The 17,628-nt window shown below is 53.1% G+C and overlaps 1 protein-coding gene across 4 annotated transcripts in view; it reads right to left on the reverse strand.

The window, feature by feature from the left end:
• The window catches only part of VAV1 (vav guanine nucleotide exchange factor 1), a 57,206-nt gene that overhangs the window by 16,689 nt on the left and 22,889 nt on the right, over nucleotides 1-17,628 (reverse strand). For 2 of the 4 annotated variants that reach the window (XM_037888026.2, XM_037888027.2), the window contains exons 3-12: nucleotides 11,752-11,810; nucleotides 10,655-10,720; nucleotides 8,728-8,836; nucleotides 8,125-8,220; nucleotides 6,585-6,653; nucleotides 5,510-5,613; nucleotides 4,852-4,951; nucleotides 4,078-4,173; nucleotides 3,361-3,429; nucleotides 306-392 (exon numbers count right to left, since the gene is read on the reverse strand). In XM_037888026.2, the coding sequence (XP_037743954.1) occupies nucleotides 306-392; nucleotides 3,361-3,429; nucleotides 4,078-4,173; nucleotides 4,852-4,951; nucleotides 5,510-5,613; nucleotides 6,585-6,653; nucleotides 8,125-8,220; nucleotides 8,728-8,836; nucleotides 10,655-10,720; nucleotides 11,752-11,810 (855 nt within the window). The remainder of the gene's footprint in view (nucleotides 1-305; nucleotides 393-3,360; nucleotides 3,430-4,077; nucleotides 4,174-4,851; nucleotides 4,952-5,509; nucleotides 5,614-6,584; nucleotides 6,654-8,124; nucleotides 8,221-8,727; nucleotides 8,837-10,654; nucleotides 10,721-11,751; nucleotides 11,811-17,628) is intronic. The other 2 variants (XM_043532862.1, XM_037888028.2) reach the window with 1 other exon arrangement.

A 17,628-nucleotide genomic window follows, 5' to 3' on the forward strand; every position in this document is an offset into this window, starting at 1 on the left:
CAAGAAAAGGAGTGAATAAATACAGGAGCGAACGAATGCAAGATTGAAAGAGGAAGAATGAACGAATAAAGGAATGAACAGATAAAGGAGCAAATGTAAAACATGGTGGAGGAAGAATGAATGAATGAATGAATGAATGCAGGAAGAAATAAATGGAGGAAGAAATAAATGAAAGAGGAAAAATGAACGAATGAATGAAGGAACAAACAAACAGACAAGGAAGAAAGGAAAAAGAAAGACAGAGACCGACGGAAGCAGCAAAGGCAGCCAGGCGAGGGGACAGTAGGTGTGGCCCAGGGACTCACCAGTTTCTCTATGGAGAGCTGGAAGTTGGTGATCTGTTTCAGGGTCTCGTTGTCTCTCTTGATCTCGTTCACGCACTGTGCCAGGTCCTAAGGGATGGGGGGGACACAACGACCCCTTGGTCAGCACCAGCCGTGCTTGGGGATGTGATCATAGAATCATAGAATCTCAGGGTTGGAAGGGACCTCAGGAGATCATCTAGTCCAACCCCCTGCTCAAAGCAGGACCAATCCCCAATTAAATCATCCCAGCCAGGGCTTTGTCAAGCCTGACCTTAAAAACTTCTAAGGCTTTAGAAGATCCATGGCTGGGTTTTCCCTTCAGGGTCCCCAGGGCATTCTCTGCTGGGGGGAATGGCCGTCTGATGTCTGACTATTAAAAAGGGCGGTTTCCTTGGGGCAGAGTGACATCCCTTGCTAGCAAAGGGGGCGCCAGACCCCCTCCATTACTGCTCTGCCCCGCCGCCACCCAATGGGGTGTACTGAATAGCCCCAGCCCAGCACCCCAGTAGCAGCCCCCCACCCTCCCTCTCCAGCCCCAGCCTCCCCACCCCACAAACCCCCCAACTCTGCAGCCCCCCCGCCCACAAACCCCCACCACTCCCCTCAGCACCACCCTCCCCACCTCACGAGCCCCTGCACCACTTCCTCCACCCCCAGCCCATTGCACCAGCACCAAAGCAGTCACAGTACATTTACTGCAGCGTAGTTACACGGTGTTTATTCTCGTGTATTTGTTTAGCGTGAGCAGATTTTTTTGAATTTCCACTGAGACTACAAACGTTTATTTTTTTTAATCGATTTTTGTAGATTTAAATTTTCACAGTTGCACGAATTTACGGGTTTTAAGCATTTTTCCCCCCTATTTTTATTGGTTGAAATGTTCACACTTGGGGATAGTTATGAGGTGCTCAGGCGATGCACTGACACCGGATTCAAAACCTGTGAACACCACACGTCACGTACACAAAGTAAAGACCCTCCAATCAACAAATCACCCCTGTTTTCACGAGTCATTTGCTAGTCCGGTGGTTCTCAACCGGGGTCCGTAGCCCTCTTGGGGTCCACAAGCCCTTTCAGGGGGGGCCGTAGAACCCCGCCGCTGAAACCCAGTGCCCCGAGCCCTGGCACCCCCTGCAGGGCTGAAGCATTGAGGGGGCAGAAGGGTGCTGCTTCCCAAACTGCAGTGCCTTACCCAGAGTGGAGTAGTTCTGAGGGCAGCTCCATCCCCCCACCCCCTCCTCTCTCTCAGCCCCCCGCCCCCCGGCCAGATCCTAGGCAGGAAGACAGAGCCAGGTAGTGCGAGGCAGCTGCTCTCTGGCTGGTGGTGCCAGGAAGTGGGCAGCGGTGGCATCCCCCCATCTGCCCCTGGTGCCTGGGGTTGCGTCTTCTCCTCAGCTCCCAGCCTCCTTTGACTGCTCACGCAGCTGGTCAGAGCTGCCCAGGCAGCTCCAGGCCCAGCAGAGCCCTTGGGGAGTAGCCACGGGCTACAGCCCCAGACAGGTGGGTGGCCTGATGAGGTGAGTCATGGGGTGGAGATGGTGCTCCCTCCCTAGACCCCGCTGTGCAGAGCTGGCCCGAGCCCTGACGGCCCTTCCCCCTCTGCCCCCCGCCCCCCGCCCCGATAGAAGTTAAACTGCGGCTGTGCCCCAGGGTCCCGGGCCCGGAGTCCCCACCCCACCCCACCCTGGCCTGGCCCCAGCGTTTTTCTAGCATGTTGAGTGGGCCTCAGAAAGAAAAAGTTTGAGAACCCCTGCGCTAGTCCACTTGTAACACACCTAACTCAAAAGTCTAAGTCCCTGGATTTGGTCTCTAATAAGGTCACAACCAGCATTCTTCTTACTTTGCCTACCTCTAAATGTCGATTATCATCAGTGGAAATATTTTTGTTGGTTTGTGTGTGTGCGGTGAAATCGATGCTTACCAACATTTACGATAAAAATCGAATACTTCCAAGCCTTATTAATTAATTTATTATATTACTTCAGGAGCGGCGGAGGTAAGTGCCCCAAAAGGGGGGGGCCACAGACATCCGAACCAAGGCCCCGCACTCCTGTGCCCCATCACCCCCCCGAAAGCCCTGCCCCCACATTGCCCCTTCTCCCCAAGGCGTCCCCCCCGCCTCTTCCCCAGAGCCTCTGCTTCCACACTGCCTCTTCCTGCAGTGACCCTGCCCCCTGCTCGCTCCTCTTCGCCCCCCCCATCACTTGCCCTTACAGCCAGTGAAAAGTGGGGGGCGCCATGACCCCCTGGTCCCCCCCGTTCTGGTGCCCCTGTATTATATTATATTATATTATATTTAAGGTGTGTCTACACTTAAACATTTTCAGAAATAGCTATTCCGGAATAAATCCACTTCCAAAGTGCATTAAGCTAAATTGGAAAAGGCATTCATCTTCCAGAATAAGAGTGTCCACACTGGGACTTATACCAAAAGAACTATTCTGGAATAGTGAAATTATTATTAATTATTATTATGGTTATTATTTATTATTATTATTATTATTATATTTTATAATTATTCCAGAAGAGCTATTTATAATTATTACTATGATGTCATTTATTTAATAATTATTCCAGAGTAGCTACTTATAATTATTATTTTCATTACTATGTTTATTTTATTGTTATAAAATAATTATTCTGGAATCGATTTTTTTATTATTACTCATTTTAAAATAATTATCCTAGAATTTTGTTATTAGGTAATTATTCCAGAATAAGCTATTTCGGTCCATTTCCACATCTCCACAAGCCCTCGAGTCACTGAGATGTTCCGAATCAAAATTTTTCAGTATTTCCATTCTCAGGAAAATTTCAGGCTCAGGGCGATGGTCCCCATCCCCCTCTCCCTCCCCCATACTTGCAGTGTCAGAATTTCCCCTGGGAGGAAAGTCCCTCTTCCACCCAGCCTTATACAGGAACTTTCCTACCCTCACCCCCCAAGCATAAGCCCCTCTGATGCGCACACCCACCCACCAGGCCCTGGAGCATTTTGTGCCAGCCCAAGTCTGGCAACCAAAACACTGAGAGACCCTCACGACCATCCCGGCCTCACCCGCATGGCATCCAGCGCCAGCCGCAAGTTCTCCTTTTCTGTCGGCTCCACCGTATGTTTCACCAGCTCCTGGAGAGAGGAAATTAATCAGGATGGATTTGACTGACTCAAAGGCATTTCTGGCTCCTCCAGCAGAGGGTTCCAGGGTTCCCCAGCTCCACAGAGCGAAGCACCATGGGACAGAGCCAGGAACCCATATAGTGCTGGGCGCTGTATGTGATTTATTAGGGTTATTACGGTAGCACCTAGGTGCCCCAGTCATGGCTCAGGACCCCTCAAAGAGAACATAAAGACGGCTCCTGCCCCAAAGAGCAGACTTCCTAGTCTGAAGCTGACCCCAGGCTTCGAGGGAAGAGCTGGCCAGACCCAGCTGGCAATGATGGGGTTATACCATGCCAAAAACCTATAGGGCTTTCTTTCTGATGGTGGTCATTGTTCTGCCTATTTTATAGAGAGAAACTGAGGCACTGAGCAGGGAAAGGACTTGCCTATGGTCACACAGCAGGCCAATGGCACAGCCAGGAATAGAACCCAGGAGTCTTGATCCCCAGCCTACCCCCTGCTTTAGCCCACAAGACCCCACTCCACTCCCTGAGCTGAAAATAGAACCCAGGTGTCCTGACTCCCAACCAGTGACCCTTCTGCACAGACTACCCCCACCTCCCCTTGACCAGGGCCCTTCGTGCCCACCCCTAGCTTCCCGCCAAGGGTCCGTACCTGCAGAAGCAGATGGTATTTCAGCACCCGTTGCATGGGCACCATCAGCAGGTCACGCAGGGTGAAGCGCCCATTGTTGGCTCGTTGGGAGCATTCCTGCACGACAGGAAGGGGCATTGGCGGGGGAAATGCCCAGTGTGCTGAGGGCTGGCCAGAAGGTCCCACAGAGACCTCCTGCCGTGCCCTCTGAACCCCCCTGGCCCCATGGCACCTCCAGCCATGCCCTCTGAATCCCCCAACCCTGGCACCTCCTGCCACGTTCTCTGAACCCCCCAACCCTGGCACCTCCTGCCGTGCCCTCTGAACCCCCCTGGCCCCATGGCACCTCCTGCCATGCCCTCTGAACCCCCTGACCCTGGCACCTCCTGCCACGTTCTCTGAACCCCCAACCCTGGCACCTCCTGCCGTGCCCTCTGAACCCCCCTGACCCCATGGCACCTCCTGCCATGCTCTCCGAACCCCCCTGGCCCCATGGCACCTCCTGCCATGTTCTCTGAGCCCCCCGACCCCATGGCACCTCCTGCCACGTTCTCTGAGCCCCCCGACCCCATGGCACCTCCTGCTGTGCCGTCTGAACCTCCCAAACCTGGCACCTCCCGATGTGCCCTCTGAACCCCCTGACCCAGGCACCTCTGCCATGTCCTCTGATGTCCCCAGCCCATTCCTGCTTAGGGGGTTCCTGTTAGCACGGAGGGATGTGGGGGCTGGGGCTGTTGTTAGAGGATGGATGGGGAGGGGGGAGTGGCTAGGATGATACAGAACCATGGCCCTGACCTCCAGCTTCATCCTCACGTCCATGCTGGCACCAGCCACTTGGTCCAGACACCGGCTGGCTGCTTCCACCTGACTGCAGTATCTGCCATAGAGCAGGAACCTGGGAGGGCAAAAGGAAGTATGGCCATGAGCCGGGAGAGGGGAGGGAGAGCTGGCCCTGGCCTAGTCTGGAAAGGACCCTGGGCTTGTCTTCTTCCCATCTCCACTCATAGCTAAGGGGAGAAAAAGAAAGGTGGGAACTCGGGAAAGAGGTGCTGGGAGCCCCATATCCTGGGAATGGAGAGTGGGGAACACTGGTACCAGCTGTGCCCTGACTCCCTTGTCCCTCCTCTGCTCTCCAAGTGCGAAGAGAGCGCCCACAAGGTGGGCTTAGCTTTCTTGCTCGACGGGGGGGGCACCATGTGGGCAGGGAATACAGAAGTGGGGTGAGGGGGTGGACAGAAGGGGACATCTCCACGGATTCTTCTAGACACTGAGCTCTCAGGGCAGGAAGGAAAAAGGGGAACCGACCCTCCCCCCAGCAAGGGGGTCTGGGTCGAGGGGGACGGGGAAGAACATGTGGCTATGGAGCATACCCAAGTGACCCCACTCGGGGAAGCTCCTCCACCCCTTCCCAGGGTTTCTTCTCCCCACCATCACCTTTCCAGACAAGCCTCACCTTTCCTTGTACTTGATAAAGACCTGGTAGAGGTTCTGGGCGTTGCTGAAGGACAGGACGTTCTTCAGGTCATCCAAAAAGAATCGATGCACCTTCACGAGGTCCTAGGAGCGTGTTGGGGGGGAGGTGGGGGGAAATCAGCTCAGAGCCACTCAACCTGCTACAACTAGCTCAGCCACCAGCTTTGGGCTGTACAGAAACATCACGTGCACCACAAGTCCCATGCTGGAGGCCCAGGGGAGGCGGACTTAGATCTAGACCCCAGGATTAGACCGTGGAACCCACCAGGACATGGGCTTCCTGGGCTAACAGCTGATGTGAAATTTGCCCGGTCCCCACTTACAGAGCAGGAACCCATTGTACTGGGTGCTGTACACACACAGAACAAAAATATCAGTGGGGCCAGATCCCCGGTGGGTGCAAATGGGTGTGGCCCCACTGAAGTCAATGGGCCAGACCCCCCAGTTGTGTTAATGAGATCCCCTGGTTGTAACAATCAGGCCTCACTCCTATCCAGGACCAGAAAGAGAATCCAGGAGTCCTGACAAACAATCCATCTTGATCTAACCAATAGACCCACAGCAAGGAATAGAACCCAGGAGTCCTGACTACCAATCCTTCTTGATCTAACCCCTAGACCAGACTCCTTCCTAGAGCCAGGAATAGAACCCACGAGTTCTGACTACTAAGCTGGCTCACCCTAACCAGTAAGCCACACTCCCCTACCAGAGCCTTTCAGTTCTAGGAACCTTCCCATGACCTACTGCAGGAGACAGTGTGACATTCATAACTACCCCTGCATGGATTGCCAATGAAATTTGGATCCAGGGCCTTCAGCACAGGCTGCTGCCTTTTGAGCTAAAGGAGCAACTCCATTAGCTGCTAGCAGTAGCAGGTTGTTATACACTTTGTGGAACAGCCACTAGAATGTGGGGATATATAGCACATACTGAACTTCTGAGTCACACAGTCCCCTAAACAGGGAAGGTGGATTGATGGGTGGTATTTAGCCCGGGTTTCCAGGACGGAGCTCAGTTTGAGTCAGGAGAGGTATATGAAGAAGAGAGTAACTTACCTCGATGTTGATGAAAATGTTCTCCATGTCCTCCAGCCTTAGAAATCTCTGCAGGGGCTTCATAAAGTGCTGCAAACACACAACGGGGAGTTGTCAAACAGGGCAGACCTGTCTGAATCACACGGCTTGGGGCCAGATTCCACAGACAAACCGTGGCTGGATTTTCATGGAACATACCCAAGGGAGCGAGGGTCGCTGGCGCAGATTGGGTAGTGGGAAAGGAAACAGCATTGTCATTTAAAGGGACCACCCTCCTGGAGAGGGTAAAACATGCACCTCTGCGATTCAGAGGTTCAAGGTCAAATGTGTACGCTAAAGGTTGAAGGTTAAAGTAATCCAGGAGTTAAAGCTTCGCTCAATCTAAAATTAAAGTGAGCTCAATCCATTTAGCTTAACAAAGAGAAGGTTAAGGGGTGATGTGATTATGGCCAAAAAGTACTGACACGGGAAACAAATATTAGATAACGGGCTCTTCTGTCAAGCAGAGAAAGGTCTAACATGATCTTGGAAACAAGGCGTAAACTTTTAACGGGGAGGGTAATTAACCATTGAAACAATTGACCAAGAGTTGTGGTGGATTCTCCCATCACTTTTTAAATCAAAATTGGATGTTTTTGTAAAAGATCTACTTTAGGAATTATTTTTGAGAAAGTTCTTTGGCCTGTGTCATTCAGGAGGTCAGACTAGATGATCACCATGGGCCTTTGTAGGCTTGGAATCATTCTATTTTCACAGAAAGCGCCTGCCTGCCTCCAACATTTTTGATTTTTCTTTTTTGGGTCAGAAAACTGAAAAACGTCCAGCTTTGGACCAAATCTCTTGGAGGTGGTTTCGTTTCTTTTCATTTTTTCGTCAAAAACATTTCAGGTTTTTGATGTAAAATCAAAATTGGTCACTGAAAACTGTGTTCTCAATTAAACGTTTTGCAGAACCCCCGGCATTTTTCTACCGGCTCTAGGGGAAAGCTCCTCTTCTCCTTAGGTACAGCGAGAACTAGCGGACTCATCCCCCATGGTGGGGAGGTTGTCTCTGGGGCCTGAACCTGCAGCATATGGAGCTAAAAGCTGGTCATTCTGTTGCCTGAGCTGTAGGTGGTAGAATGCTTTTACATGGCTACATATGGTGCAGTCACTAAAGGGCTAGGAAGGGCTATACACTCTGTAGTCACCGCCTCAAGTAGCACCACGGTGACCTTTGCCCACATGGGCTCTGACCCTCTTTCATGCCAACCTGGCCTTTTCAAGGGTGTCCCCCCAGCTCCTGCCGCCCACACAGCCCTCCCATTAAGGGGGCAGGGGAAGCCAAACTAAGATGAGCCCCCTTGTTCACCATGTCATAGAATCATAGAATCATAGACTATCAGGGTTGGAAGGGACCTCAGGAGGTTCTCGTCCAACTCCCTGCTCAAAGCAGGACCTAATCCCCAACTAAATCATCCCAGCCATACCCCTGCCTATGTCACGGGGGAACGGTCTGCACCCCCAGCGGGCCGAGTGGCCAGCAGAGATGGCAGGACTGGTGGGCCGCCCACCTGCCATACCTGGTAGATTGATTCTAGTGTGTCTGTGTATTTCTCCTCCGTCTGCCTGATTTCTTGAAGGCAGCAGTTCCGCTTATCCAGCTCTGTCATCTTCTGCTGCAGGAAGACACAGTGCAGATACCTGCCATTCAGTAACCTTAACCGCTGGGGCCAGATGCCCAGCTGGAGACCCCACAGCCCTCCCCAAGCTCGTAATCGAACCCAGGGGTCCAGACTCAAAGCCCCCTCTACTCTAACCGCTAGACTCCAGCTCTCTTCCCAAGCTGGGAACAAAGCCCAGGAGTACTGACTCCCACTCCTCTCTGCTCTACCCCCTAGGCTCCACTCCCCTTCCAGAGCTGGGAATGGAACCCAGGAGTCCTGACTGCCATCCCCTCCTCCTCCTCTAACCTCTACATCCTACTCCTCTACCAGAGCTGGGAACAGAACCCAGAAGTCCTGACTCCCAGCCCTTGGTTTGACCACTAGCTCACATTCCCCTCCCCAGAGAATGAAACCCAGGAGTCCTAGGATATCTCCATATGCTGAATACCTCGAGCCACCTTCGGGGTACATCCCACTCCAGCAGCAGGGACTCAGAAACGTACCCTTCCTGTTACTTACTGGCATGACAACCGGCTCCGACCTCATCAGGTCTTCGTAGATTTCATCTCCTTCTGCCTCCTCATTCTCCACGCAGTCGTACAGGTCGTCATCTTCCTCCACCGTGTCACTGGGGAGTTGAGAGCGAGAAGGAAGCTCAGTGCCCTGCACCGGGTCTGAACCCTTATCTTGCAGAACAGTCCAGATGTTCCAACTCACAGGCCAAAATTCAATATTTAGGCACCTAAATAAGTGGTCTGATTCTCAGAAGTGATGAGCTCCCCCAAGGGTTCCTCAGCACCCAATGATTAATATCTGTACAGACCCCAACTGAGATCAGGGCCCCCATTGTGCCAGGTGTTGCTAGGGTTGCCAGGTGTCTGGATTTTGATCGGAACACCTGGTCAAAAAGGGACTCTGGCAGCTCCGGTCAGCACCACTGACTGGGCCATTAAAGGTCCGATTGGCAGGGCTGGCAGGCTTCTTACCTTGCTTCGCGCATGTCCCTATGGCCCCTAGACGTAGGGTCTGCCAGGGGGGCTCTGTGTGGTGCCCCCACCCTGAGTGCCAGCTCCACAGCTCCCATTGGCTGGCAACTGCGGCCAATGGGAGCTGTGGGAGCAGCACCTGCGGTGGACGGGGGCAGTGCACAGAGCCGCCTGGCCGCACCTCCACCTAGGAGCCGAGGGACATGTAGCCACTTCTGGGAGTCACCTGAGGTGAGCACCACCCGGAGCCCGCACCCCTTACCCCCTCCCACACCCCAATCCCCTGCCCCAGCCCCGAGCCCCCTCCTGCGCACAAACTTCCTCCTGGAGCCTGCACCCCACACCCCCTCCCGCACTTCAACCCACTGCCCCAGCTCAGAGCCCCCTCCTGCACCCCAAACCCCTCATCCCTGGCCCCACCCCAGAGCCCACACTCCCAGCCAGAGTCTACACCTCCTCCTGCACCCTAGCCCGAAGCCGCCTCCTGCACCCTGAACCCCTCATTTCTGGCCTCACCCCGGAGCCTGCACCCTCAGCCCCCAGCCCATCCCCCGTCCCACACCCCAACCCCCTGCCTCAGCCTGGAGCCCCATCACACACCCTGAAGCCCTCGACCCTGGCTGCACCCTCAGCCGAAGCCCTCACCCCCTCCCACACCCCAACCCCCTGCCCCAGCCTGGTGAAAAGGAGTGAGCGAGGGTGGGGGAGAGCGAGCAACAGAGGGAGGGGGGATGGAGTGAGCGGGGGCAGGGCCTCAGAGAAGGGACAGGGCCTTGGGGAAGGGGCAAGGCAAGGATGTTCGGTTTTGTGCTATTAGAAAGTTGGCAACCCTCTGCACGGACCCTGACTGAGATCAGGGCCCCCATTTTGCCAGGCGCTGCACAGACCCCAACTGAGATCAGGGCCTGTTGTCTCGGGCACTGCACAGACTCCCCAGAAAGATGGGGGCCCTCGTTGTGCCAGACACCTCACAGACTCCAAGTGAGATCAGGGCCCTCATTGTTCCAGGCGCTCCACAGACCCCAACCAAGTTTGGGGCCCCCCCTGTGCTGGGCAGTGCAGAGCCCCGGCACCTCCGGGCTTGGCAGTGCGTAGCCCCGGCACCTCCGGGCTTGGCAGTGCGTAGCCCCGGCACTTCCAGGCTTGGCAGTGCGTAGCCCCGGCACCTCCGGGCTTGCCGCATCCGTTATGAATCTAAAAAAATGACTTGAGTCCCAGCACCTTTTTCATTACATATTAAGCACCGTGGGGGGCACTGCACAGACGCGTAATGAGAAAGTCCCTGCCCCGAAGATTTTGCAGAATAAACAGGCAAGACAAACTCAAGAGCATGGCCTCCATTTTACAGAGGCAGAGTCGCCCAGTGGAAAAGCAGGGAACAGGACCCTTTCGACTGCCAAGCCAATGCTCTCTCCAGGTCACGCCCTATGGCTTTTGGTGGAGACGCAGGGGGCACTTACTCAATCTGATCCGAAAGGTCGCCGTAAATGTCATTGTCCGCGACGCTGTCCTCGGTGGGGAAGGGGCTGAAAGAGGACGGAGCCAGCTCATGATCAGGTTATAAAGCGGGCAAGCCTCGTTCGCGACCGTCTCCTCTCCAGGAGGGTTCGTCTCTCTGGCCTTTTCTCCCCTCAGTTTTACCCTGGCTGCCCCCATGTCCCAGCGGCACAGGGCTGCCTGCATCCCTGCCCCTCTCATGGAGCTGATCAGCCAGAAGGGATCACTCAAGAGACTGTCCGTGGGCAAACTTGGACAGATGTCACAGTCAACCAAGGTGGCCATTTACTAACCACTTGACCACCACAGCTGATAACTTCTAATTGAGGGGAAGGTCTAGGAGGTAGGACTAGGCCCTCAGATGGGTTTGGTGGGGAACGGTTTTCCCATCCTGTGAATAAGAGTTGAAAATTTTTTCCATATTGAATTGGGGGCAAAAGGCTTCAATCTTGAAACTAGTCCCGCATTGAGAAAACTAATTTTTTTTTTTTCATTTCTGGTGCACTGAAATGTTTCATTTCAATCTTTTCAACCCCAGTTTTGTTCAGACTGGCCAATTTATTCTCTTTTTTTTAAATCCTTTTCTGTTTTACCCATCTAATTAGCTTCAATCTCCCAATGAAAAGTTGTTTCCAACTGGGGAACCGGGATTTTTCCATTTTGAAAATGTCCAAACGACACATTCTGACCATCTCAAAACTTTCTTCCGTGTCAGGAAGAATTTGGCCAACCTGTCCCTCTTTCACGGCCAGTTTTGGTGTCAACGAATCAGCATTTTTGGATGAAAAAATGATTTGCTGGAAAATTCCTACCCTCGATATCACCCAGTGCAGGACTCTGGATCCCTGGCTCGTGGATTCTAGACCCATGTAGGCTGCCTGATTTGGACCATAAACTAGGATCCTTCCCAGCAAGGAGAGGCCAGGTGATATTAATGAACTACCAGGCTGATTATCCCACCCACCAGCACATTCCAAAGAGAAATGAAGCCACCCCTCTCATGCATATTCAAATTCCTTGCTGTAGCACTCAACTGGGGTGCGTCACCATCCATACTTACATGATCCCTTTGGATTGAGCTATCTGAGTCCATGAGAGAATCGACAAGGTCTCGATCACCTGTAAGGGGAAAGAGGGGCGTGCTACATCAGGGGACAAGATGGACAATTGCAGGGATGGCAACAGAACTGTAGCGAGGGTGGATTGGACCCACAGAACCCGGATTGGAACTCCCCGAGGCTCTGGGAATCCAGCGTTGCCCTGGGAGATGCTCTAATAAATTTCTTAGTCTCTAAGGTGCCACAAGTACTCCTTTTCTTTTTACGGATACAGACTAACACGGCTGCTACTCTGAAACCACCCATTGAGCACAATGGAGACTCCCACTGCCAGGGGAGCTGCTGAATGCTCAGCAAATATGACCCCTTGGTGCTAAACCCTAGGGGTTTCCATGCCCTGGGTTAAAATGAGCAGCAGGCTGGGGATCTTCCCAGGATTTTCCCAGCCCCAAAGCCTGCTGGGCCAGCTGACCTCAATCCCCAAATGTGTGGCTTTCCCAAAGTACAAAAAGAAAAAACCAGGAATGTCTCTGTCCAGGGAGCTTTTATTCCGGAGAGCAAGAAAGAACCAATGTAAAGTCTCCATGAAAGCGAGATGAACATGTACTCAGAGATGCAGGGTCTCTCACACACAAAGCCCCTTTGTAACACCCGGCACCTGGACTGCAACACAGAACAGAAGCTGCCCAGCAGCTGTCTCTGCAAACAGATAAGGAGAACCCTCCTGGACACAGATCTTCTTTCAAGCACAATATATCGCTACAAACAGCACACCAATTATCTGGGGGCTTTGGGTGCTCCCCACTAACCCAAGACATTCACATTCTTGGGCTTCTTCTGTACACATGATTTTAAGGACTTTGGGATCTTTGGATTGAAAAGGGCAATATAAATCTATGTTAAACTCCTGCTTCCAGAGTGCCCCCTGCCACTGTGATGGGGAAAGCACCACAAAACCAACGCCGGAGCTACTCAGAGGCCAGGTGGGGACACCCACTCACTTCTCAAGAACGGTTATTTATTATTGTTATTATTTATTCATGTTACAGTAGCACCTACAGATCCCTAAGTGAGATCAGTCCCCCCCGCCACCCCACATTGTTCTGGGCACTGCACAGACCCCCCACCACCACCACCAAGATCAGGGCCCCATTGTTCTGGGCGCTGCACAGACCCTGACCGAGATCAGGGCCCCATTTTGCTGGGCGCTGCACAGACCCCGACCAAGATCAGGGCCCCCTTGTGCCAGGCGCTGCACAGACCCCGACCAAGATCAGGACCCCATTGTGCCGGGCACTGCACAGACCCCAACCGAGATCAGGGCCCCATTGTGCTGGCCGCTGCACAGACACAGTAAGAGACAGTCCCTGCCCTGAAGAGTTTATAATCTAAATAGACAAAGGGTAGGCGGGGAAACAGAGACCCGAGGGGGGAAGCGACTTGCCCAAGGTCACCCAGCAGTTCAGTGGCAGGAAATGCTCCCGACCTTGTCCCCGAACTCTGGGGCAGTTCTCCAGGCCCAGACATGCAGCGGCACCGTTCTATTTAGGGTTACTTGAATTGTGAGCTCTGTGGAACAAAGACCTTCTCTTTGCTCTGTGTTTGTACAGTACCTGGCACATCGGGTCTCGGTCCGAGACTGGGGCTCCCAGGCACGGCCATAAACACGATAAATAATAATTCTCGGCTCGATCCAGCAACACCGAGGTGACACTAAGGGACTATTCCAGACCCAGAACGATGTCGCTGGGCCGCAGCCTGACATGGCAGCCCTGCAGACGGTGCCCAGCGCGCTGATCCTGCCAGGCAAAGGTTGCGGCGCTGACCGCCTGCCTTTTTCCCTAAGACAGAGCTGGAGCGTCGGGGCTGGCTGGGGAGCAAGGGAAGTGAGTTTTGGGGGGTGCGTACGGTGGGGCCTAACTCGCTCCGTGGCTCCGGATGGCTCTCCAAGACGGCTGCCTCATGAGCCAAAGCCCCAAGTGACTCCAATCTAGGGCTGCCAACCGGACAGTCCAGGTTTCAGCTTGTGTGTCCGGGTGCCATTTGACAAGCCCTGAGGTCCTGCTTTTTGAAGGGGGGGGAGAGGTGGAGCAGGGCGGGGCTTTGTGGAAAGAGGCGGGGCCTTGGGGGTCCGGTTACCAGCCATTAGAAAGGTGGCACCCTACTCCAGTCAAGGCCACAAGGGGGCCAGGGAGGGTGTGGGTGTGCTTGGGCACTCAATGGTCCACAGGCACCTTAAAGCCTCTTAAAGGGGGCAGGGCAGGGTGGAGAAAGACGCAGTGATAAGCTCTGTGGGATATCTCGAGCCATTTGATCTGCGGTGCAGGTTATGTCACCTCAGACTGGCCTGTCTGGGAGGAAGCACAAAACTCTCCACTTCCTCCTTGGCCAAGACTATTTGACACGCTCTCAGGCGTGCCGGGGGAGCCTTTCCCTTTTCCCTGCTCAGCAGAGTTCATGGGAGACAGCTCCGGGGAGGGTGTCACTGTCACAAAAGTCACTGAGAGGCAGCAGGGAGGTGGATTTACTAGCACTGACCATGAAGCCTAGTGCATGGATGGGGGGCTTCAGAGACGGGCGACGGGAATGATCAGGAGCCTGGAAGAACTCTCCTATGAAGAGAGATTGAAGCGAACAGGAGACAAATATACGGATACAGAATAAGGAATTCATAGATTATAAAACCAGAAGGGACAAATTTGATCAAGTCTGACAACTAGAGAAAACAGAGGGGGAGCTTTTGGTTGCCTGTCGGGCTACCAGCACAAGTGGCCCCTTTGAATGAAATTGAACAGTGGCAAAGGAAGTGCTTTTTCCACAACACGGGTGATTAGCCAGTGGAACTCATTGCCACAGGACACTGCGATGGCCAAGAATTCGCCAAGATTCAAAGGGGAATTGGCTGTTTACCTGGACAACAAGGAGATCCAGAGTTAGACCAGCAAATGTTAAATGTTTTGGAAGAGAGAGAAAAGCATCAGGGCACAAAACAACCCCTCACTATTGGGGATTAAGAGAAGATTTTCCTGAGGGGAGATTATCCCACCTGAGTCTCTGCAGCATGTGGTGCTGGCCACTGTCTGAGGCAGAATAGGGGACTAGATGGATTCTGAGTCTGACTATTATTGTTATTTATTAGGTTTATTATGGCAGTGCTAGAAACCCCATTTCTGCACCAGGACCCCATTGTGCTAGGCACTGTACATTATTTATTAGGTGTATTACGGTAGTGCTAGAAACCCCAGTCATAGATCAGGTGCCAATTGTGCTAGGCGCTGTACAAACATAGACAAAAGAGACAGTCTCTGCCCCAAAGAACTTTTTCAGTCTGGCAGTTCCTATGTTATTTCCCCAAAGCCCGGTAAACTACTAGTTCTCTTCCCTAGGTGCTTATCTGTCCCCCACCCCTGTCATGTCCGAGCACCTCACAATCTTTACTGCATTTACTCTCACAACACCACTGGATGGCAGAGCAGGGCTGTTGTGCCTGTTGTACAGATGGGAACTGAGGCACAGAGATTTGCCCAAGGTCACACAGAGAAGCTGTATAGTATAAAGGGGGAAACTGAGGCACAGGAGGTGGGGGCGAGGAAGCAATGTGCTTAAAGTCATGCAGTGAGTCAGTGGCAAAAATGGGAATAGAATCCAGACTCCCAGGCACCCTGCTCTAACCACTAGATGCCACTCCCCTCCCAGAACTGGATTTAGAACCCAGGAGTCCTGACTCCTAGCCCAGCCTGTTCTAAACACAACACTCCCCTCTCAAAGCTGGGGAGAGAACCCAGAAGCAGCTATTAGTCCAAAACTAACAAATGTTAGACCGTGGCACATAGGTAAGGAGACCATCCATCCATAGTTGGAAATGCCAGGCAAATAGGAGACAGCTTGCTGAGTAGACAGCCCAGGAGACACTGAACCAGGGGATCTCCACAGCTTTCAGCATGAGTCTCTCCAGCTTCCGCTCCACAAGCAGCTTCATTGCAGCTCTAACCAACCCACTGTCTCTGTGGCTCAGGCACAGAATGGGGGACACATAACACACGCTGATTACACGTGCACCCCAACCTCTTCCTGGATGGAATCAGAACTGGGTCAACTGTGTGTGTGTGTGTGTCATAGGCCCTATACTGCCAACAGGAAATGGCATTTCCGCCGTTGCACTGGTGTCAGAGGATGACCTATAGCAATAATAGTATCATCTAGCGCTTTTCATCTCAAAGCTCTTTGCAAAGGAAGCCAGGTTTGTTATCCCCATTTTACAGAGGGGAAAACTGAGTCATGGGGAGGCAATATGATTTGCCCACAGTCACCGGCAAAGCTAGCACTAGAACACAGGTCTCCCAGTTCAATGGTCTAACCACTAGACCACACTGCCTCATACTATCAGACCTTTGTGGCCCCAAATATCACAATATCTGAGCACCTGACTCTCTTTAATCTGTATTAATCCTCACACCATCCAGGGAGATAAGGCAGTGCTATGATCCCCATCTGACAGCTAGGGGAGCAGATGCACAGAGAGATCTGCCCAAGGTCACACTGGAAACCTGTAGCAAAGCAGGGCCATTAGAGCAGCTGGGCAGCAAGTGTTCTAACCTTTGCACCACCCCGTCCCTGAGTCTCAGCTCTGAAGTTTGAGCCTCCACCCCTGTCACCATGAAGCCTTCGTCCCCCATGACGTACAGCAGCATCGTAGCACGCGGCCACTACGTGACACCCGCACCCAACCATTCAGCTCTGTGAAAGCCAGACAAAGCTGCCGGCCCCAGCTCCTCTTCCACGCCCCAGCAGAACAGAAACTGAGCGAGCGGCCCAACCTCGACAGGATGCGAGATCTAAAAGAAAAACCACACACAGGCTGCAGCACCAGAGCCTCAGAGACACAGCAGGCACGTCTCACGTGCAGTGAGAACGCGGCCTTCGCAGATCCACAGATTTTGGGACCAGACGAGACCATTCAAGCATCCAATCGAAGCTCCCGTAGAGCTCAGGCCGGAGAATTTCACCCCGTCACCGTGTCTTGAGCCCAACCACTTCCGTATTTGAAGACCTCAAGAGATGGAGAATCCACCACTTCCCTGGGGAGTTTCTGTCAATGATTCCCACCCCCTCACTGTTTAAAATTGGTGCCTTGTTTCTAATTTGAATGAGTCTGGCTTTTCCCTTCCAGCCGCTGGTTCTTGATGATCCTTTCTTCAATTGATTAAAGAGCCCTTTAATAGACGGTATTTTTCTTCTGGATCTCTGAGTATGTTGTCTACACTGTACATTCTGGCATGTTTACACTGCAGTCATAGACCCATGGCACGGCCGAGGCTGGCCCAGGTCTGTTGACTCAGGATTGCAGGGCTGGCAAATTACAGTGTAGTTATTTGAGCTCGGGTTGGGGGCGGGTCTCAGAACCCTGGGTCCAGCCTGAGCGTCTACACTGCTATTTCTAGCCCCACCGCCCGAGCCCCACAAGCCCGAGTCAGCTGGGCCAGGCTCTGAGACTTACTGCCCGGGGTTTTATAATCACAGTGTAGACGTACCCCAAGCCTGGGCTCTGATTCAGGTTTGAGCCCAAGCCCCCCTTTCTTCTATGCACAAATCAGTCTGTCCCAGGTCAGCAAGCACTCCACACCTAGACCCCTTTTAGGGGGCTGGGTCAGAGCCCAAGGTCTGCGGTGACTTGGGTCCAAGCCCTGTCATTTTACTGTGTGGACGCAACTCAAGCCATAGATCCGAGTCGGAAAGCCTGTGTCATACAGTGCGAGCCGAGTCCAGCAACTGGCTTACGATGCAGTGTGGACAGTCAAGCTCGGGCTGGGAAACACTGAGTCCACAAGCCTGGATCCCACAGACCTGGGCTTCCTGTGCAGTGTAGACATACCCAGTGG

Source organism: Chelonia mydas, chromosome 20 (assembly GCF_015237465.2).
Source record: "Chelonia mydas isolate rCheMyd1 chromosome 20, rCheMyd1.pri.v2, whole genome shotgun sequence".
NCBI classification, from domain to species: Eukaryota; Metazoa; Chordata; order Testudines; family Cheloniidae; genus Chelonia; species Chelonia mydas.